Below are 23424 nucleotides of genomic sequence, written 5' to 3'. Positions count from 1 at the left end.
AAACCAAGAAAAATGCTTATTTGGGCCCTTTTTGGCCCCTAATTTCTAAACTGTTAAAAAAACTCTATAAATCTATCAAAACCTCCCTTTTGTATTCACTTATAGTCGAGTTATTGTGCTAAAACCAAGAAAAATGCTTGTTTTGACCCTGCAAATCCCAAGAAAATGCTTATTAACTAAAACAAAAGTTATTGTCCAGAAACTAAATGCATCTTCCGACAACGATGACAACATCATACCATTATATGACGCAAAAATTGTTTTTTTGCAGTCGTATACAGACTGACAAACATAAAGTCCCCTTTGACTTCTTCAGTAGGGAACTAATAAATACTGGAGCAGTTATATGACCACAAATGAGACAGAACAAAAGTGTCAATAAACTATAAATGTGTGAACAAATAGCTTATGAAACTTTTTATCACAGAAATGCTCTATAATTAAGGATGAGTAAAATCTCTTTTAGCAAATAATTTAAAATTTCCAAAAAAATGTTTTGTATTTAAATTAAATACTTATGAAGTTGATCCTCAATCTTCATCGGTCTTATTATAAACTAGCAATGTTTATTTTGAAATATTTCATAGTTCTCATCATGTTCTACTTTACATCTCTAAAATCATAATAAATGTGAAACTATGAAGTTCACATACGAATGATTTTCATCCTCTAAAATTATCTTTTATGCTGTACATTCTGAGCTTTGTCCCACAACAGGAAAAATGGAAAGTTGGATCAAAACAAAATTATAACAAGTGTTTAATAGCACCATTTATTGATAAAAGTAATGATAAATATTAAATGCCAGATGATGATACTTATGTATCTATCTACATATCAAAATGGTTTCAGATGTAACTGTATGATCTGAAAAAAATTAAATGTTTCTTCATGTCATTAATGGCGAAATTCCATAATTAGTAGTAAAAAAAAAGTTTACAACTCAGGAAGACGGTTTTATTAGTCACAACCCATAAAGATAAATATTATATTAAAAATATTTTTTTTAAAGTTTGTTTTAATATCTTTACTTTAAAGTTAACAACCACATTGCAGATGAACAGTGGTAAAAAGCATTGAATAATTTTTAATTTCAATCTAATATCTTGTTGAAGAAAAGAAATGCTTTTACCAGTTCACCTTTTAAGATGTAAGTTTTGTTTGCAAAATTACTCCAAAGTATTTTAATAACCAACATATCTTTTTCAAATGATAGAAAAAAACGTAAATCTTTTTGTTTACTTTTCTTCAGAGTTGAATTCAATGAATATCCTGTCAATCATCTGTGCTCATCTTCTTTTCTATATATATATATTCAGTGTTAATTAAAATATTATTTTTGTGAATGACTAGGCACAACCAAAGGAATAAACTGATTTTTTTAAAAGAGTCAATGAGATATACTAATCTATTTCAATTATTTTACAATCTCTGTATTCTGTAAGAAACTGATAAGATAAATGTTCTACTACATTTGTAACTGGTTCAACTATGAAAATGAATGGAAGATGAAAATCAGTCATTCATACAAATAAAAATCCAAATGTCCAATACAAAATCAGACAAATTGTACATAAAATTATATCACAGAACTATAAACAACCTTTTTAATGACAAACATTTGGTTTTTATACAGCCTAAAGAAAACTCAGTTTACACCTATAATAGCACTATTCGTTTTATACAAAATGAGCGAAAAGTAATAAATATGCAAAACAATTTGGATGCCCAACAAACTTAAAGGTTATCAAAATGAAGCTTTGTTGAAAATATCAAGAAGTTCTTATATGCAGCTGCTTAGCCAAATGTGTCACAGACAGATCTAAGGCAAGACTGACTCCTTTGGAGCAGAGTTAGTATAGCAATAAAAATGTTTTGTCAAAACAAATTATTATCAATATTGTTTGTATGGAGTACCATTTTGGCAGGTTATAATTTTGTCTGGTCAATCATTTTTTCCTTGTTTTAATAAACAGCTGCACCATGAGCGCATAATACGCCCAACGTCTTGTGTGCAAGTTTTATGCAATAATCATAAAAGTTTCTGAGAAAGTTTTAAGCAATAACCATATATTGTTTTTGAGACACGGCGAGACATGTGAAACCCCCCACCCTGTTTTTTTTTACAAAAAACTAAATATCACTAAAATAAATTTTTGAATCAAAACCAAAAAGTATACAGATCTTAAGAATAATATAACAAAGAAGTGTGTGTTAAGTTTTAAGCAATAATCATAAAATTGTTTTTGAGATACAGCATGACATGTAAAAAAAAAAACCTTTATAAAAAAATACTCAATATCTCAAAAATAAAATTTTGAATCATCACCAAAAAGAATACAGATCTTTAGATTAGTATAACAAAAAAGTGTGTAAAGTTTTAAGCAAAAATCATAAATTGTTTTTGAGATACGGCACAACATGTAAAAAAAAACTCCCCCTTTTTACAAAATACTCAATAAGTCTAAAATGAAATTTTGAATCATCACCAAAAAGTATACAGATCTTAAAATTAATATAAAAAAGACATGTGTAATGTTTTCAGCCATAATCAAGATGATTTTGACAGTGCAACATGTGAAAAATACACACACCCGTTTCAGTTACAAAGTGCTGTAATTCAAAAAGTTTAAATCTTATTTTCTGCAAAAAGTATACAGATCATATATGACCATCATAAGAAACAACTATATTAAGTTTCATGAAAATTGGATAAGTTGTTCTCAAGTTACTGTGCGACATGTTTATGCCAGAAAAGACTTCTCCAGTTTCTTCATTTTTCTTCACATTTACATGCATGGCAGACTTTTTTTTCTTTTTCAACTATTTATTATAAAAATTTAATAAAACATCTGACTGGCTATTAACTATGACTACTATTTAGCAAATGTGGGGTTAACAACGATGGTGCAGCAATACATTGCAAGTAACAAAATCTACACAAAACATATATCTTTAAGACATCTGTGAATATATCTGCCCTTAGATGGTGATACTGATATTACTCCGAGTAATGTCCAGTGGGAAGTTACTCAGAAGTAGCAAGAATGTGAACTATCATGTACACAACTTTCTGTGCTCTGTATTTATTTACTTTATCAAGGTGTCCTTCAATTTGATAATACCTGCTGTGTTCCTACCTCAATTATGAATTTCTTTTCTTCATACAACAGTTTTATGGACGAACTGGATGGCTGACTCTGGCTTTTACCTTATATTTGCATTGATATTATTTGGGTCTAAATCAAAAGAGCCTGCTTAAATTTTGGTTATGTACCTTTTAAGGGCTATTGAAGTCTTATTTGAAAAGACAAATGGGTGTTATGGGTCAAAATATTTTACCCTATTTAGTAGGTAAAAAACAAGGAGTCCGAACAACTGACACAAATTCCAAAACCTCACATAAAAACATTCTTCAGATTCAATTGTACAGATCTATACCTATAGATATGCATACAAAACACTAAGTTATATCAAATATAACATACAATATAAATAAACACACGAAAAGAGTCAAAAACACATAAATATCAGTAAAATGACTAAAATGCAGAAATTTAATGCAAAAACACAGTTATTAAAATTACACATTTATCATTCATAAATGCTTTTTCTTTATCTATATAATAGATAGTCTTTTTCACAAACACTTATTGCACTTTCATATTCAATCTATTTTTATAATGAACAACCATCACACTATTCAACTTTTAATCAAATGCTGCAATCACTTCTCTCCTATGAAACAATGGAATATGATTTGTATCAATTATTGCTCGTTGTTACACTTTTCTACTAAGTTTTTAGTATTACTTCTTTGTTGTAGATGTCGCAAATACTTGCAAATAATTTTTTCAGTAGTATGCAGAAGTTCTCCAATAATGATTAGTTATACAAAAATGTATTTTTCTTATTGATCTCTCCTCTATTATAAGTCACACCTACTTCCTATTCAAAACTTTATAAATAACATTTGTCTGGTCTGCCTTTGAAAAGGTTTTTTTAAAAGCTGCCCTTGTTACAGTCTGAACTAATGTTGGACTGGATTAATAAAATTAAAATTATATATTCTTCCACATCTTTTCATTCTTTACTTTTCATTTAACATTGGCTTCTGTTTCATGTTAGATCAATCATTTGACAAATATTTTAAAGCTTTCAGTCCATGCTTCAGTGATAAATCTCGTTTAAATTCAGCTTTCAGCAATTTAAGACATCTGCAAGTAAAAACGTTACAAGATTGCATCAGTGTGTATAGTAGGTATATAACTTTATAAATAACATTTGTATAAATACAATATAACGATAGAAAATTACCAGATATCCAAACATGTTAGATATACAGTATGCATATTTTGAAAAATTTACTTCTCATCAGTGAGGCTCTAAATAAACTCTTCACAATAGACATGTTAATGTGCGTATTGTTATGCATTAACTTTTCTACATTGGCTAGAGGTATAGGGGGAGGGTTGAGATCTCATAAACATGTTAAACCCCGCTGCAATTTTGCGCCTGTCCCAAGTCTGGAGCCTATGGCCTTTGTTAGTATTGAATGATTTTTAATTTCAGTTTCTTGTGTATATTTCTTAAAAGTTTAGTATGACGTCCATTATCACTGTACTAATATACATATTTTTTAAGGGGCCAGCTGAAGGACGCAGTCGGATGCGGGAGTTTCTAGCTACATTTAAGACCCATTTGTGGCTTTCGGCTGCTGTCTACTCTATGGTCTGATTGTTGTCGCTTTGACACATTCCCCATTTCCATTCTCAACTTTATGTAATTCAACTTTCTTAGTTAGTCACCATTTTGTAGTTCTTAAGTTTCTGCACTTTTTCTATCTCTGTCAAAGTTATGATATTCGCTTTGCCAAAAAAAATCAATTTATTTTTTGGAAATTATCATGATTTTTCTAGATACCTTAGATAAGGGCCAGTGGTAACTCTCGTTTGTCAGTTTCTTCAAAAACGTTAGAAAGCACTATGACCTATTAGTATTTCTTATAAAAAAAAAATAATACTTTTATTTTAAACTTTATAATCAATCCTTATTTTGGTCAATACATTTTAAATTGTCCATTCAGTTATAATCTGTCACTTACCTTCTGTAGTTAGAACTTGATCTAAATTTAGCAATGTCAAAACTAGGAGCATGAGGCATGTGGATCATAAAGGCATTTGGTAAGACGTAATACTCATATCTGGAAAAACAAATATATTTTTAAGGTCTCTAGAGCTTTTCCTTCCCTAATTTTCAGTCAAAATCAGCAAATAGGAAAAAACACAGTAAAATGCAAAGTTATCCATTAGGTCTCTAGAAATGGTGCATCTAGCTAATTTGTCTAACACCTGACAGATGATGAAACTGTACATGTATATGCAATAGTAAATAATGTATTTATTTTTTAAATTTGTCCTAGACACAAAAAAAGCCAAGAAATTACTTTGAGGTCAGAGGTAAAGGTCACATGAAGGTCATGATTCATGATAATGAGACACTGCAATATGATAGTGGATCTTAATGCAAAATATCATTGTTCATGTCAATAGATTTAACATTTTTGGTTTGACAAGGTTATAAGAGAGCAATAAGAAAAAGAAATACTACTAAAACATACTAACATGTTATTACTGTATTGTAAATCGCAGATTTTATCAGAAGAAATTCCTTTAAAACATACCCTAAAACATCTAACTCCATTATGTGTGAGACTTTGTTCCATCCAAACCCAACAAATCTTTGGTCAAACTTTGGAATGTCTTTACCAACTACTATATAAGGTTCAAAATCATGGTTCCATTCAACCTGTAATTAACAAGACATAATACTATAACATCATCAATATCTGTAACGCAATATTTCATCAAACTGAAATATGGAAGAAGTTTTCATAAAATATTCATTTATAGTAAAAATACACAATAGACTGATGTTATGACATTGAAAATTATTTCAAGATTGAACAAGAGGCTGTCACAACGACAGCAAACCGGATTTATTAGCATTTATTTGTGTCCTGGCAATATCACAAGAACCATTACTGATGATTGGTGAAAGTGAAAATTGTCAATATCAAATTTGACCTCTATTTTGTCATCAGTATCAACATATTAAAATTTGAAAAACTTTGATTGAATGGTTTGTGAGTAAATGCAACAACGTGAATGGAAACACCATTTTATGATCTTTCAAGAACCATAACTCCTGAACGGTAAAAGTCAAAATCGTCATTATTGAACTTGACCTCTATTTTGTCATCAGTAACAACATATTAAAATTTGAAAAGCTTTGGTTGAATGGTTCATTAGAAAATGCACGGACACGACTGGAAACACCATTTTTCAATCTTTCAAGAACCATAACTCCTGAACGGTAAAAGTCAAAATCGTCATTATTGAACTTGACCTCCATTTTGTCACCAGTAACAACATATTAAAATTTGGGAAGCTTTGGTAGAACAGTTCATGCGTAAATTCACGGACACGACTGGAAACACTATTTTTCAATCTTTCAAGAACCATAACTCCTGAAGGGTAAAAGTCAAAATCGTCATTATTGAACTTGACCTCCATTTTGTCACCAGTAACAACATATTAAAATTTGGGAAGCTTTGGTTGAACATTTCATGCATAAATGCATGGACACGACTGGAAACGCCATTTTTCAATCTTTCAAGAACCATAACTCCTGAACGGTAAAAGTCAAAATGGCCATTATTGAACTTGAGCTTCATTTAGTTGTCAGTAACAACATATTAAAATTTGAAAAGCTTTGGTTGAACGCTTCTTGAGTTAATGCACGGACATCATTTGATTGCCGCCCGACCGACCGCCCACCCACCCGCCCGCCCGCCCGCCCGCCGAGCATCCCCAATTTAATAACCGACATTTTTGTCACAAAAATCCGGTTAAAAATTACCTTGTAAGGCTGTGTAGAAATCCTCCATTTGGCATAATTAGTCTGTGCATGTCCTTTTGGCCACACATGAAATCTATAAAAAAAATCAAAAGTTAATTTCATGAAAAAATTGAAATGAATACTGTAGAATCCTTAATTTTTGTGGTGTTAAAATTTCATGGTTTTGTTTGTATTTAAGATTGCATGGGGATTTCATTTTGTGGTTTATATCAAATTGAAGTCATATTATATGTTGGTTAAATTTTCGTGGGGGTTTTAATTTCCGGGAAATATACAAAATTAAATACTCCATGAAAATTTCTGCTTTTACAGTAGTTATAAACTTTCAACTTGTAAAACATTCATCCTTCAAAAGTTCTTAATATTTCAATTATAATATGGCATAATAGCACTATATAATTCAGAGACTTTGTTGATTTAAAAATATCAGGCCCAATACATGAGGCTTCAAGTAAAGTTATCTAAATATATTTGAATTTTTTTGTTCAAATAAAAATGTTTGACCTTTGACCTTTAAAAACAGTTCTCTAATTGTCATCATGGAGTGGACTTATGAGTATTTATCATTATAGTGTTAAATGTATTTTAATTGATCTTTGGCCTATGGCTATAAAGCCTTTATTTCGATAAAATGAACAAAAACTATTTTACCCTAGGTATTTTGAGCAGGGGAATGATGTAAATTTTCTGTCATTCACTGTTGGCTGGTGTTTATGTGAACTTACCTAAATGTGAAGAGATCACCCATGTCTAACTGTGTCAGTAATTCTGCTTGTTGGCTGGTGTTTATGTGAACTTACCTAAATGTGAAGAGATCACCCATGTCTAACTGTGTCAGTAATTCTGCTTGTTGGCTGGTGTTTATGTGAACTTACCTAAATGTGAAGAGATCACCCATGTCTAACTGTGTCAGTAATTCTGCTTTGGATTTCGGAAAGTCTATTCTGTATCTTTGTGTTTCAAATGCTGGAACAATTAATGCCTGAAAACAAATCAAATACATGAACATGTATAGAAAATCAAATATTTAAACAATTAATCCAACAGTTTAAAGAAGAATAAAATGCTGGAATAAGTATAAAATGCCTGCAAAAAACATTTATTTTTTTAAACAATAAAATGCCTGTAAAGTACATCAGTTACTGGAATAATTAAAAGACTGTCATGATCAAATTCTTAAACAGCAAAAGCATGTAGACCATAGAATATTTCAAGAACATTTATGAAAAATATTAATGTCCAATTCTCAACACATCATTCCTAATTTTGAAAATAAGCAGGAGAAAAGCAAAATATTGTACTTATATTTCAAATAAACAGCTGCGCCATGAGCGCATGATACGCCTGACGTCTTATGTGGAAGTTATATACAATAATCATAAATAGTTTCTAATAAAGTTTTAAGCAATAACCATATATAGTTTTTTAGAAACTGCGGGAAACCCCCCACCCTGGTTTTTTTTTTACAAAAAACTAAATATCACTAAAATAAAATTTTGAATCAAAACCAAAAAGTATACAGATCTTTAGATTAATATAACAAAGAAGTGTGTAAAGTTTTAAGCAATAATCATAAATTATTTTTGAGATACGGTCGCGACATGTAAAAAAAAACCTCCCCTGTTGAACAAAATACTCAATAACTAAAAAATAAAATTTTGAATCATCACCAAAAAGTATACAGATCTTTAGATCAATATAACGAAGAAGTGTGTAAAGTTTTAAGCAATAATCATAAATTTTTATAGAGATACGGCACAACATGTAAAAAAAAACTCCCCCTTTTTTACAACTACTCAATCACTCAAAAATGAAATTTTGAATCATCATCAAAAAGTATACAGATCTTAAGATTAATATAACAAAGACATGTGTTAAGTTTGTAGCAATAATAAAAAATCGATTTTGAGATATGGCGCGACATGTAAAAAAAAACTCCCCCTTTTTTACAAAATATTCAATAACTCAAAAACGAAATTTTGAATCATCACCAAAAAGTATACAGATATTAAGATTAATATAACTAAGAAGTGTTAAAAGTTTTAAGCCATAATCAGAAATTGTTTTTGAGATACAGTGCGACATGTGAAAAAAAACACATCTCTGTTTTAGTTACAAAGTGCCGTAAATCAAAAAGTTTAAATCTAATTTTCACCAAAAAGTAAACAGATCATTTGACCATCATAAAAAAACAACTATATTAAGTTTTATGAAATTTGGATAAGTCGTTCTCAAGTTACGGTGCGACATGTTTACGCCGGACAGACAGACGGACGGGCGGATGGACGGACACTGGACATGTGTATACTATAATACGTCCCGTCAAAATTTTGACAGGCGTATAAAACACTTGTAGATAATTCACAACTTGGAGCTCAAAGTGAATACAATATTTTTGTTTATGTAGTTACAAACTAGAACTAACTTTTTTGCTGTTTTCCATATCCATCAGTGGTAATGCTTTCTTTAAATATTCATACAATCCATGCATGGGTAGGAAATCTACATCAGATAGGAACACATAGGGTGTATTGACTTGTTTTAAAGCTACATTACGTAAATAGTTCACTGGGTAATATTGCTGTAACAAAATCAAAATATTAACATTAAATAAGAATAATTATGCACAAGAAGGAGCAATCAATTTGACTTACTAAGTATGTATGTGGTTGTAAATAGTCAATTTTCATGGTTGTATTTTTTCACCCGATTCAAGATTTTTGGTAAATTGCATCCTGGGTTGTTTATGTCCAAGAGTTTTTTCATAACTGAATATTTATGCTTATATGCAAGTATGAGGTGCTTCTTAACCTGGCAACAAAAAAAATGTCAATAGACAAGTTCTAAATCTGAATGTTAAGCATTTATACGGAAACACTGGTAGACCTATTTGGCAAATGACCGCGATTTTTGGCAAATCTCCGCGGAACGGATAATAAATAGAGGTTTATCGTAAATTTTCCGTTTTACAGAATATTTTGCGGTTCTCCGGAGATTTTCCGTGTCTCAGGGAATTATCCGTTTGTCCGATTAAACAGGTGTGTATTGAGTCAGTGATAGAACCAGTGATGCGTGAGCGACGGTTATTAATAGATCGTTGTATAATCCGTTATCTGTGAGCAGCGGTTATTAATAGATCGTTGTGATTATATACACTGTTTACAGTCAGATAAAAATAACCGTCTTATTACCCTTTTCAGTCGAGAAATAAAAATCGGTGGTTTTGATATTAAAGTTACTTGCAATTTAAATATCGAATTTAGTTCAATAAAGAATAATCTATTTAAATGTGACCAATGAACAGGAAAATGCACGTGGTAACTTTGCAATACTACAAATATGTTCACCTTACAAAATTCTTCTTTATTGTCATGTTAAGATAAATCAGTTCCTGTAAAAACAGTAAAAACAGGGTCTTAATTACTGCAGATGCCGTAATCCGACATAATGTCATACTGATTTGACACTTCTCTAGTGTGAGTAACACCTGCTGTGATATTTATGCAATACAACATGGACAAGCGGAAGGTCATAAATCAATCTGTTGATCCGAATTTAACTTTACCTGTACAGATATTTATTTATGGAGGATATCATAGATACATTTAATAAATTGTATTGTATTCAATGGAGATAATTTAAATACACAATATAATTTATTCAGACATATTTGCAGGTATACATTGAACATGTTTATTCCAAGGTTTGATATTGAATGCTATTTTTTTTTTTAAACTTCGATCTGATCAGTCTCGTAGATTATAAACGAGTAATTCATTTATAGTTACACATTGTTACTTTTCTAACGTCTTTTTCTTTGTGCTATTAAAAAAAACTCCCAATTTTCCACATCAGATCGACATTTATATATATATATGAATACTGGAAATCTTTTTTTCCGTCCGACACCACGCTCCCCACAAGAGCCCCAAGATATAATCATACCTGTCAATCACTAGCCGCAAGTTGAACATTTTGGTCAGCCTTCCTCGTGCTTTCAATTATGACATCGTTGCGAATTTTTTTTTTTTAAATTGACATGTGAAAAAAATAAAGTGATGGGAAGTTTATTTTACGACCTATCAGAACTTCTTGTGATTCTAATAAGATTTTTCTTAGGCCGCATTTCTTTCTAACAAGAATTTTGTAAACGTTGTGTCGCGTGCGTTACTGTTTTCTAAACGATACACGAGTAGAAACAAATACATCGTTTGATAAATCTTTAATGACCCTGTTTGAATTTTCAATAATGCATGTACATTTTTTTTTTAAATGCACATTGAGAGAAAACATCGTTTACGATAATGCCGAAATCTAAACTTAGTCACTGCCATAGACTAGAAATAGTATCTCTATTCCGTCAGAATAGGAAAGTCAGCGCGATAGTCCGATATTTAGGAGATCAACATGGTATAAACGTTGACTGGTGTACTGTTAAAAAGATTATACTAAAGTACAAATCAGGAGATCTTTTTGCTGAATCAATGTCAACCGACAGCTTTGTCAAATTTAGAAAAGTTTCTGATTCCGATATTTTAACAGTCAAAACCGCTCTTTCTGAAAATTGTACCATGACTGCAACAGACATTCAGCGCCAACTCCAAGAAACCGGGACTTCTTTATCAAAGACCACAGTACATAGAGTAATCAAGGAAGCTGGCTACACTGCAAGTGCACCTCGTTATTGTCAAATGATCCGCGAAGTCAACAAAGTCAAACGCGTAGATTTCTGTAAACAGCTTGTGTTAGATAATGACAATTTTAATGACATTGTATTCACCGACGAATGCACAGTGCAACTTCATGATAACAAAGTTGTTGTTTATCGTTTAAGAAATGAATCTGCTACACCAATTCCACAACCGAAGCATCCATTAAAAGTGCATGTATGGGGAGGTATTAGTCGTAGGGGAACCACACGTCTTCTGATTTTCGACGGGATTCTTAAGTCCGATTTTTTCGTTGAAAACATTTAAGAAAAGACTCTTCTGCCTTTTATCAAATCTGTTTATCCAGATGGTCACCGTTTTCAACAAGACAACGACCCAAAACATCGCTCCAAGCTTGCCAAAAGTTTCATGATCGACAATGGCATTCAGTGGTGGGACTGCTGGCCCTCCGAATCTCCCGATATCAACCCAATTGAAATGGTATGGAATATGCTGAAACGCAGACTTGCTAAAAAAAAACTTAAAACTAAAGATGACCTTCAGACAGCTCTACAAGAGTTTTGGACCAGAGATCTTACTATTGAGTACTGCAACCGCTTTATTGACCATTTATATAAAGTTGTCCCAGTAGTAATAGCATTAGAAGGACGTGCAACAGCCGATGTACCTCGCAAAATATTTCCTGAAAGGTCTTATGGTAAATCGATAAGTTACTTCAAAACCAAGTTAGATGATCCCAGTTTCACCAAGAAGATCGAACACCTCCTACCGCACTAAGAAAACCAAGTCAAAAACTACGAGAGATGCAGCAGAAACTTTTTCATAACAGTCTTTTTCAAGGCTACACAAATCATTCAAAAAGATATCTTTAATTTGTTGTACACTCAAAGGGGGGCTTCAAAGAGTTTTACTCATTATACCCATTGCCTTATCAAGTAGTGACCCTCTACTGTTTGTGACTGATTTCTAAAACGTATAGATTTTTTAATCCTACAGTCTTGTTCTTCAAGAACAAAAGAAAATATCGATTTTTTTTGTAAACACATATTTACGCTATTCAGTAAGTTTTATATTATAATTGAGAAAATTTGCTGCATTTTATTTTACCTAGAAAAAATCTCGTAAATAGTTTTTTTTTGCTGCGAACTATTTTAGTGAGAAAAAAATCTCGATTTTATTTTTTATTTTTTTATCTTAATATTTTAAGCCAGTTGAATATGACGTTGTGTTTTTTTTTACAAAGAATACACACTGGACATAGTTACATGCTAGGCTAATAATATCTTTTATATCAGTTTGAGCAAGATGGCGTTGAAGTGAACAGACGTGTATTTTTTAGGAGAAGGAAAAAGTCCATTTCATAATGTTATAGTGAGTTTTTGATGTTAAAAAAACGGTAAAATGGATATTAGCTAATTATCGAGACATTAATGATAAAAACAATTTGAAATTATTGAATTTTGAGGTGAATTAAAGACATCCTGAGAAAACAAACATCTACGAGTGATTAGTGCTCACTATTACAACTGACCATTACCTGTCGGACAATCCATACGATAACAAAAACATAAACATTACACTCAACAATCTAAGTGTTTACAATTATTATATCGTACAATAGAATAGAATATTTTTCAATATATGCACGTGTATCAACGAGTGCTCCAGAGAAACATCTATATTATTTCACAAACAATCCAACTGACAATAATTGTACCTTTCGTACATTGTGAATATAACATAATTGAAAACCATGACAGGTGGTGGAAGGCACGGCAGGGGTCGCGGTAGTGGTAAAGGGAGGGGTGGTTTCAAACCCAACCAGTCAGCCACTAGAACATCACAGAGAAACCGATCCGTATCTGCGGCCAAACGCCAGCGTATAAATGACTCTGATTCCAATGTGTCTGAAATTGCAGACTTTATTCAATCTGTGTCAAGAGATGATAATTCCATCAAGGTTCTTGTAGATGAACTGCTAAAAAATCAAAATATTCGAAATTGCCTAATAGATGTTTTCAGATCAGGTGTTTTTAACGAACTTCAAAACCATATTAATACACTTGAACTTCGCTTAGATGATATGGAACAGTATTCCAGAAGAACTTGTTTAAAAATGAGCGGTATTCCAGAACCTGAAAAAGCCACCTTTGATGAAGATACAGACTCTAAAGTTCTGTCCGTCATAAACGAAATGATAATCAAACCCCATGACAGAAAATTGTCTCTTCGTGATATAGGCCGCACACATCGTATTGGCGAAAGAAAAAAGGGAAAAACTCGAGATATCATAATTCGCTTTATATCATACCGAGATAGAGCATTAGTGTACAGCAACAAAAAGAACTTGAAGATGGTCAATGATGAGCAAGATAATGTTAAAAAAAGAATATATGTCAACGAGGCTCTAACATTAAAGCGTGCTACTCTATTTCGAAAAGCAAGACAACTGAAACACGACAAGCTCATAAACAGCTGCTGGACTCATGATGGGAAAATTCTAGTACGGAACTTAACCAAAGACCAGACATTTCAAATTAAAACTGAGAAAGATCTTACTCAGTTCCTTAAACTAAAGATTTCTTCCGACGTCCCAGAGACTGATCACCAAGCTAGAACACCACGTCCAGCCTATGCAAAAAGTTCTAAGTCCTTAAGTGTCAGCGCAAACATATTTCGACCGTTAGCAGGATTGACGTCAACACCTGTAACCAACGAGGTCCCATTGAGAGCCCGCTCATCATCAGCTAACTCTATTACAAGTTATTAAAAACAATCTGTACATAATATTTCAAAGACAATCTGAATTATATTATATCTAATGCTAATCTAACTACATAAATTCTATACATATGTTAATCAAGGCAAACTCCACAATTAAATTTCTTTTTTTCCCTTAATCCATTTTTACAAATTGAGTTATTCCTCTTTGTACCAGTTTCGGCAAAATATCAAATTTCCGGTTCAATGAGTCTTTTCATACCATCATTTGGATCTAAAATTATTCTAGACTGAAATCAAAACAATTCCATTGGCATACTTTACCCTTTTTTTATCATCGAACATCATAACACACATACAATAACTTAATGTACAATCCTTTTCCTATTTATCCCTAGCTGCATGTACCTCTAGACATGACCCAGTTTATAAAACTCCAACATGTCTGGTTTTTGGTGTGTTACATGTATGCAGTGAGTACTCCCCCTTTTCCTTTTCTCCTTCAATCATTTTTTATTTCATTGAGAACTAATAAATGCTGGATTTTATCCATTCAAATACCAGCACAGAGTGGTTACGGTTGTAGACTTATGCTGTCAAACAGTATGTATAATATTAATGTGACAAACTTTATGGGCATTATCCAAATAATTTGTAGTATGCTTACTAACTCATTTATTAGTGATCATGGATAATACTTTATTACCACTTTATAATGTCCATATTGATGATAAACCTAGTATCAGAACTGTATATATCTCCAACTTATTTTTTAGTCTTATTATTGTATTAATCTTACTACAAAGTAATGACATTGAACAAAATCCTGGACCAAACTCATCAAGATATAGCTATCAAAATATTCAAATAGCTGGTATTAATGTTAATTCCTTACGTTATAAAACTGATTTAATTCATTCAGAACTAGGTGAATGTGATGTGATTTGTGTATCTGAAACAAAACTGAAAGCAAATGTTGGAAGCACTGATTTGGTAATGCCAAATTTTCATAATCCTGACTTATTCAGAAAAGACAGGTTAACTGACGGTGGAGGAGGAATTTTGATCTATGTAAGAGACAGTCTCCATTGTAAACGTCGTAGTGACTTAGAAATAGCTGAATTAGAATCAGTTTGTGTTGAAATTACAACAAAAACTGGTAGATTCTTAGTTGTATGTTTTTATAGACCTCCAAATGCACCAGTCACATCACTTGACCATTTTGAAAATTTATTAGATAATGTAATAGATACTGATAAAAATGTAATATTGCTTGGTGATTTAAACATTGACTTACTAAAAGCAAGTCCGACTAGTAGGATATCAAGAATCTGTGAAAGATATGGCATAGAAAATGTTGTTAAGGAACCTACTCGAATAACCTCCTCAACTGCAACACTCTTAGACCCTATATATATGAATAATCTTAGTTTACTAAGAAATAGTATGGTACTACCAAGTTTTTGTAGCGACCACTCTCCAACACTTATTGAGATTAATTTTTCCTCTGCTAGACAAAAAGCTTATTCAAAAGTAGTTTATGACTATGAGAGTGGTGACTATGCATCAGCAAACATGTATTTACAAAGAATAAACTGGTGTGAATGCTTTAAAAATGTTCATGACATTAATAAGATAAATGGTCTAATTAACCAAGAAGTTCATCATGTCATGGACACATATATTCCCAAAAAAAAAGTATTGGTGAGACCCAGGGACAAACCTTGGATCACAACCAGTATTAAAGTTAAAATGCGAAAGCGTAACCGTGCTTACAAAAAAGCTAAATCAAGAAATTTAATTTCAGACTGGAAAAAATTTAAAGAACTTAGAAATGAAGTGATTGATCTAGTAAGAGAAGCTAAACGTCAGTACCTGATTAACTTGCATAATTCCCTAGTCGATAAATCAATCCCACCAGGGAAGTGGTGGAGAATAGCTAAGAGTGTTTGCAAATTTAAAAATAAAGAGAGTCAAAATTCTCCCATTAAGGTAAATGGAGAGATTCTTATTCACCCCATTGAGAAAGCAACAGCCATAAATGATTATTTTTGCTCAATATCTAGATTTGACACAGAACCTCAATTGCCTAATGTCCCACCTTTGGCACCATATGAGCTGTCTGACATAGTGATTACAGAGCAGGATGTAATTGACCATTTCCAAATTTTAAATATTAACAAACCAGCTGGACCTGACAAGCTACCTCCAAAATTTCTTAAGGCAATTTTCCCATCACTGTTTACACCTCTAACATTCATATTTAATAAAAGCTTACAATCAGGAACAGTTCCCAGTGATTGGAAATTGGCAAATGTATCAGCTATCTACAAGGGTAAAGGAGATCAGGACAATGTTTCAAACTACAGACCTATCTCTGTTACTAATTGTTTTAGCAAAATATTGGAGAAAATTATTTTTAAGTATTTACATAATTATATACATGATCATGCAATATTAACTGATCAACAGTCCGGGTTCCGAAACAAGGACTCTACTATAAATCAGTTACTTTTATTATATGATGAGATTGTAAAAAATCTTGACAAAGGGAAAGATGTCAGATTTATTTTTTGTGATGTGTCAAAGGCATTTGATCGTGTATGGCACATGGGACTTCTATATAAGTTAAGAAAATATGGAATAAAGGGTAATTTGCTTAACTGGTTCAAAAGTTATCTTTCTGATAGACAACAAAGGGTTGGAGTAAATGGGTTTTTTTCTAACTGGAATACTGTCAAGGCAGGAGTCCCTCAAGGATCCATCTTGGGCCCTTTTCTGTTTTTATTGTTTGTGAATGATATAGTAGATGCGGTTACAAACAAAATAAAACTGTTTGCAGATGATACTTGTCTATATTGTGTTGTACATGATGAGAGATCAGCAGCTGAATCCTTGGGTCAAGATCTAGAATCATTAGATCAATGGGCAGGGGAATGGGGTGTAACCTTCAATGCAGACAAAACCAAATCTATGTATTTTACGAGAAAAAGAAATATTGATGTCACATCACTATGCATGAATGATGCACCTCTAGAAAATGTCTCAGAACATAAACATCTTGGTATAACCTTATCTTCTAATGCCAAATGGTCTAGTCACATACAGGATATTTATTCAAAAGCTTGTAAACGTCTTAATATTATGAGATATTTAAAACATAAGATTGATAGACAGTCTCTTGAAAGACTTTACATTGCATTTATAAGGCCTATTTTAGAATATGGGAACATAATTTGGGACAACTGCACACAAGAAGAATCAGATCTAATTGAGTCTGTACAACAAGCTGCTGCCAGAATTGTAACTGGGCTTCGAAAGGGAACTCCTAGATGGAAATTATATAAGGAATTAGGTTGGGATTCCCTCCAGAATAGACGTCAGAAAAACAAGTTATTGTTTCTTCATAAAACTATTTCTGGAGATATTCCTAATTATATTGCTGCTGATATCTTGTCATGTACAAACACTAATGACCAGTATGGTCTGAGAAAAAAAAGGGAATTTAAAACTCCTCAGTGTCGAACCACAGCCTATAAAAACAGTTTTATTCCACATACTCTTGAAAAGTGGAATTCACTTGATGGAGAAGTTAAAAATATTTTAAGCTTCACAGGATTTAAAAGAAAACTGAATGAGGACATAAGTCCTTGTCCTGTTTTCTTTTCCACTGGTTCACGTAAAGTTAATATAATCCACTGCCAATTAAGAAATGAGGCTAGTGATCTAAAAGATCATCTCTTCCTTGATCATTTGTCGGACAGCTCTATGTGTGCATGTGGAGATCCAGTAGAAGATAATTTTCATTTCTTTTATGTTTGTCCATTTTACATTTATCAGAGATATGAGCTCTTTCGAAAAATAAGTAACTTTAAAAATGTCAATCTTGATGTCCTACTACAGGGTTGCTCAGACTTAAATATTGATGAAAACACAGAGATATTTACATATGTACAACAATATATTCATGAAACTGGAAGATTTTTATAATAATTCATGTGATATTATACTGTTTAGAAACCAGCCTATAACCACAGTGTACCACTCTTTAGTCTTAATTAAAGACAAACCTAACTTTTAACACAAAAAACAACCAATTGTGTTTAGCATCTTTTTGCAAATAAATTTATATATATTTTATTATATTTTTTGTATTAGTAATTATATTTTAAAAAATCAAGAAATTAATAGTCATGTAATAAGATGGTAGACTAAATTATTTATGTATTGCAAAAAAGGGCCAATCAATTTTTTTTTATTCATATAAATAGAACAACTTTGTTGCAGTGAGCTTGTGAATTTGAGTAAAAATCACTTTATGATCTATTTGATTCCTAACCAACAGTTCATATCCAGAAATCAACGCCACTTTGCTTATTTGAATATTATACTAAAGAAATCGGATACGGGTCACGGAAATTACTAAAAATGTTAGGGAATTTTGAAAAAAAATGCCTTTTTTAATTTTAATTTAAGTGATAGACAGGTTGCCGGGGCAGAAAATGAATATACACAACAATATACACCATTTAAACGAAACATTATGACTGTTGTTGCAAAAATACAGGTTCCTGAGCTATTTTAAATATCGAAGCGAGAGGCCTTTAACATTGCAGTGTAAAATACAGGCTAAAATGGCTGAAACGTCAAATTTGACAACTTCGTGTTGAAAATTGGATTACAAGGTCATTACAAAAACATGTTGCCGGGGTGGATTTTGAAATTTGAATTTCCAAAGAATAAGCAAGTCCAAACCTTGAATGTGTAGTCGTTGAACTCTAGGTTCCCACGTAAAATTAAAATGTCACTATTTCAAGAAGAATAAACTCACGAAAGCACGAAAAAATCACTAAATTCACGTTCATTGTTTTGATTTTGACCGCCTGACAACTTTACGGAAATATCAAAGTGATTGTAAGTAAGGACTCTGTGACGGGCAACTTATAATATCCGTGTTTTAAAGATTTTAATGATATCAAGCCTATCAAGCCAGTCCAGTTCAAACTACTATCACGTGGTACAATTCTCATTTACATATTATGAATATTAATTATCAAAACCACTACTCATTTCTGGCTATGTATTATTTTGGTACAAAATTCGATATCACCTTCAGTAGGTCTTGCTTTAACTTTGTTAACATAGTTATTTATATATGTATACACAAAAAATACTTCAAGAAGTGGAGGAACTGCCTCCCTGACTCACTGCAACAACGTATGATCTATTAACTTTATCAGAAAATTATATACTATCATGCATGTTATTCAATCCATCTTGTATGGGAAAGGATTTGTATAGGCACTGCCTTTTGTCCGATCCCTTTGTTTAAATGTACATTTGATATTTGAACAATAAAATATTTTGAATTGAATTAATATCTTTTATAATTTTATCAATCATAACTTCTCTCGCTATACAGTACACTAATTATTGAAGAGTTATTTCTTCGTGCAAACAAAAAGCCGGCCGAGTAGTTCCGATTGATGATTTTATCCATGAAATTGAACAGGAAACCCCATAAGTTTTAAACACATGTACACACGTGATATTATCGTGTCAACCTTGACCCCGCTTTCACCAGCAATGCATTTAAATGTTCGATCAAATTCTCTTCCAATTCAAACATTTTATTACAATAAAAATAACCATCGTATCTTACAAACGAAAAACTAGTTTTCAATAATAGACGTTTCAGCATCATTCGTGTATTTCTTGTTACAGTAATATTTCACGTTTTGAGAATATATAAGAGGGGGGATAGGACCTTTATCGGGACTCCAGGATCGGGTGTTTTTAAGCTTGTGATTTCAAGAGTAACACTTTCGGGTACCGGAAAGTCTTTTTCGAATTAGGGGACCTCGGGATTTCGTGATTTTAAGTCCGGGATTTCGGTATTTTGTTTTTTAAGCCCGGCATTTGGGATCAGGACCCCTTCTTACCCTCCCTCACATGGCGTTTTCAAATATGAATAAAGATAGGAAACTCATGTCTTTTTAAAAGAAAACTAATCTACGAAATTACTAGAACATATAACTCGCGACGAAATGTAGAAATAATGAGAAAAGAACGGATAGGAAAAGATATTTTATTTTATATTCGAATCGTAAATAAAAAACTGAGAAGATAAATAAGAGAACAATAATTTGTGTAGAATGTTTCTTCCTCAGACAGACCTGAAAAAAAAAACATATTTCTTTTATTGGTAAATTAAATAATTAGAACTGAAACAATCTGAAAACCGTTCATGCCTTTTAAATGTCTATTATGTAATTATCGATTTTACCTGTTACATTATCATAACTAATTACATAATATTAAGTAGCATGTGCGGCCGACCATGCACGCTTGGCTGATTTTATTGCACTTACTATCAGCTGATGATTTGATTGACAACAGGTAATCAATCATCGACATTTAAGTCGCTGATGCTGAGCCTTTTTAAAACCTGCGACATTTTTCAGACCATGTCACGGAATGTACTGTACATGTTGTTGGTAATCAGACTTTTTTACAAACGTAGAAACAAATACTTCGTTTAATCAGGTTGAAGTTAGAAACAAATGGAGCGTTTGTACTAACAAACGACAAACTGCAGAAGCATTTTTAGCGTTTGCATTAGTTTATGTAAACTTTGCAAACGTATGTTTGAAAGAAATGATCAAAACATGTGCGAGCTTAGCCGTTTGCATCGTTTGTGTTAGAAAGAAATGCATCTTTAATGAGTCTGAATCCATAACCGTCAAAATAGCATGCTTTACAAAAAGATCAGCCAATTCAAACGTTTCTTTACACAGAGATGATTTTAAGTACGTCATACATTACATGTAAATTAAACATTTATTTAAGTAAATTTGTTTGTGTATCTATCAATTTGGTTACAGGGTTGTACCGTGTGGTGCGTTTTCAGATTCATTTCTCAACAACTTCCTGTGAACCGAAATATTTCGGCAGGGGTATCAACGGCGGCAAGCTTACAGTTTAACTTGCTTAAATTTTATTTAAGTCAGTTTATTGAAATAAAAATTGAAAATGGAAATGGGGAATGTGTCAAAGAGATAGCAACCCGACCATAGAAAAACAGCAGCAGAAGGTCACCAACGGGTCTTCAATGTAGCGAGAAACTCCCGCACCCGAAGGCGTCCTTCAGCTGGCCCCTAAACAAATATATACTAGTTCAGTGATAATGAACGCCATACTAATTTCCAAATTGTACACAAGAGACTAAAATTAAAATAATACAAGACTAACAAAGGCCAGAGGCTCCTGACTTGGGACAGGCGGGAAAATGCGGCGGGGTTAAACATGTTTATGAGATCTCAACCCCCCCTTTTACCTCTAGCCAATGTAGAAAAGTAAACGCATAACAATACGCACATTTAAAATTCAGTTATAAAGAAGTCCGAGTCTGATGTCAGAAGATTTAACCAGATAAAATAAACAAAATGACATTGTTTTTGCAGAAGATTAATCCAGACATTAACGTACTTTGGCTTCCCATTTGTTCCACTGTGTATGATAACTTATTTACGCATTACATCATTAATAATTACCAATATTAAAATGCTGAAATGCAAGTTGTATACTTATTATTTTACTAATTTGCGTTTTGGTTCCGTTCAAATTTGCTGTTATATCATGTATAGATTCCTTGATTTTCATAACTTATCTAGTTTCAGTTGTTAAATACTAGTCAGTAAAGAGCTAAATATTTTGCCTTCCAGCAGAGCCAACAATTAAGCATCAGACGTATACGTGATACATTAATCATATATATATGTAATATCAGTAATGGACTCCTAGACTTTTTCTCCTTTTATAGACGACTATGCAGTATGGGCTGTGCTCATTGTTGAAGGCCGTACGGTGACCTACATGTATAGTTGTTAATTTCTGTGGCATATGGTCTCTTATCCAGAGTTTTCTCATTGGCAATCACACCACATCTTTTTTTTTAAACGGACTCATTTAGCATTTGTTATATTCTCAACGGTTGAGAAAAACTCCATGGATGACAAGTCAACTGGGGTTTTGAGTTGAACATTTTGATGGTGTATGTTTATAAGGGTTTGAATAGGATTTATATAGAAGAAGATAGAATATATATGGACAAAAAGTGCACAACAAAGGGCCAAAAAAGTAAATAAAATAGACACCAAGAAAACAAAGAATATAGAATAATGGGGAAAAATATGAAGACTACAGAAAAATTACTTACAACTATAAGACATTATTCAAGACCCTCGTGTGTGTTCAAATACAATCTGTATACACTATAGTATATATCTTGCTATAAAGTTCTCAATGTTATTTGCTCGAGCATGACTGTCTGATTCTATTTAATTTTTAAATTGATGTCCAGTGGCAAACATTTCTAGAACGTGTCATTTAGGAAGTAAATACAAGAAAAAATGAATCTGTTCATGCGCGGGTTGGTTAAAATAGAGCTCCCTACATATATCTTGTTTAAAAAAATATTTATTTTACTCAGCTATCTTCAAGGCACTATCTTCTGCTGTTACATGAAATTGTGAAATTGACTGATAAGATTTTATTTTAGATTGCCAAAGTTTGAAGTAGTAGAGACCATTTCCGTGACCTGTGTTTGTTGCACTCTGTGGGTAAAATCCAGTAGTTTTTTTTTAGCCTACTGAGATTTTAATAACTTATTTTCGAATTATGGAACCATATCAAAATAATAAATTGAACAAGGGTTTGACAGTCAGTAAACTGTCACACAAGAAATATATTGAATGTTGCATGTACACAAGTCCAATTTGTAATGTTGTCTTTACGTCCTTTCACATTTTTTTTTTTTTCAAAATTCGGGATCCGCTTTCGAATATATTATGGGAGTCTGTCAATGGAGCTAGAGATACATTTAACGACCTTGACTGGCTACACAACCCTTGCACAGTAGATAAATACATCATACACAGATACACTGGCTGGTTAAAGGGACAATAAACCAGAAGTGTAAATTGCCCCAGGTATTTAAAGTATATTGTGTGTAATGTGTCAACAGCCACGTGTTAGTGAATTCAAAGATAATCAAAATGATCTAATTCACGTAGTAATCTACCATGCAGCTACGCATCATCGCACATCGCAA

General features: G+C 32.2%; 1 protein-coding gene across 1 annotated transcript in view; it reads right to left on the bottom strand.

Moving 5' to 3' along the window:
* Window positions 1-1011: 1011 nt before the first annotated feature.
* Window positions 1012-23424, bottom strand: part of LOC134685551 (xylosyl- and glucuronyltransferase LARGE2s-like) — a 46409-nt gene continuing 23996 nt past the window's right edge. Inside the window, exons 14-19 of the mRNA XM_063545338.1 lie at window positions 9347-9502; window positions 7797-7903; window positions 6922-6994; window positions 5684-5808; window positions 5105-5203; window positions 1012-4217 (exon numbers count right to left, since the gene is read on the bottom strand). Coding sequence (XP_063401408.1) covers window positions 4130-4217; window positions 5105-5203; window positions 5684-5808; window positions 6922-6994; window positions 7797-7903; window positions 9347-9502 — 648 coding nt within the window. The 3' untranslated portion in view covers window positions 1012-4129. The remainder of the gene's footprint in view (window positions 4218-5104; window positions 5204-5683; window positions 5809-6921; window positions 6995-7796; window positions 7904-9346; window positions 9503-23424) is intronic.

The sequence above is a fragment of the Mytilus trossulus genome, chromosome 9 (assembly GCF_036588685.1).
Source record: "Mytilus trossulus isolate FHL-02 chromosome 9, PNRI_Mtr1.1.1.hap1, whole genome shotgun sequence".
NCBI classification, from domain to species: Eukaryota; Metazoa; Mollusca; class Bivalvia; order Mytilida; family Mytilidae; genus Mytilus; species Mytilus trossulus.
This window is presented reverse-complemented; position numbering and strand designations above follow the sequence as displayed.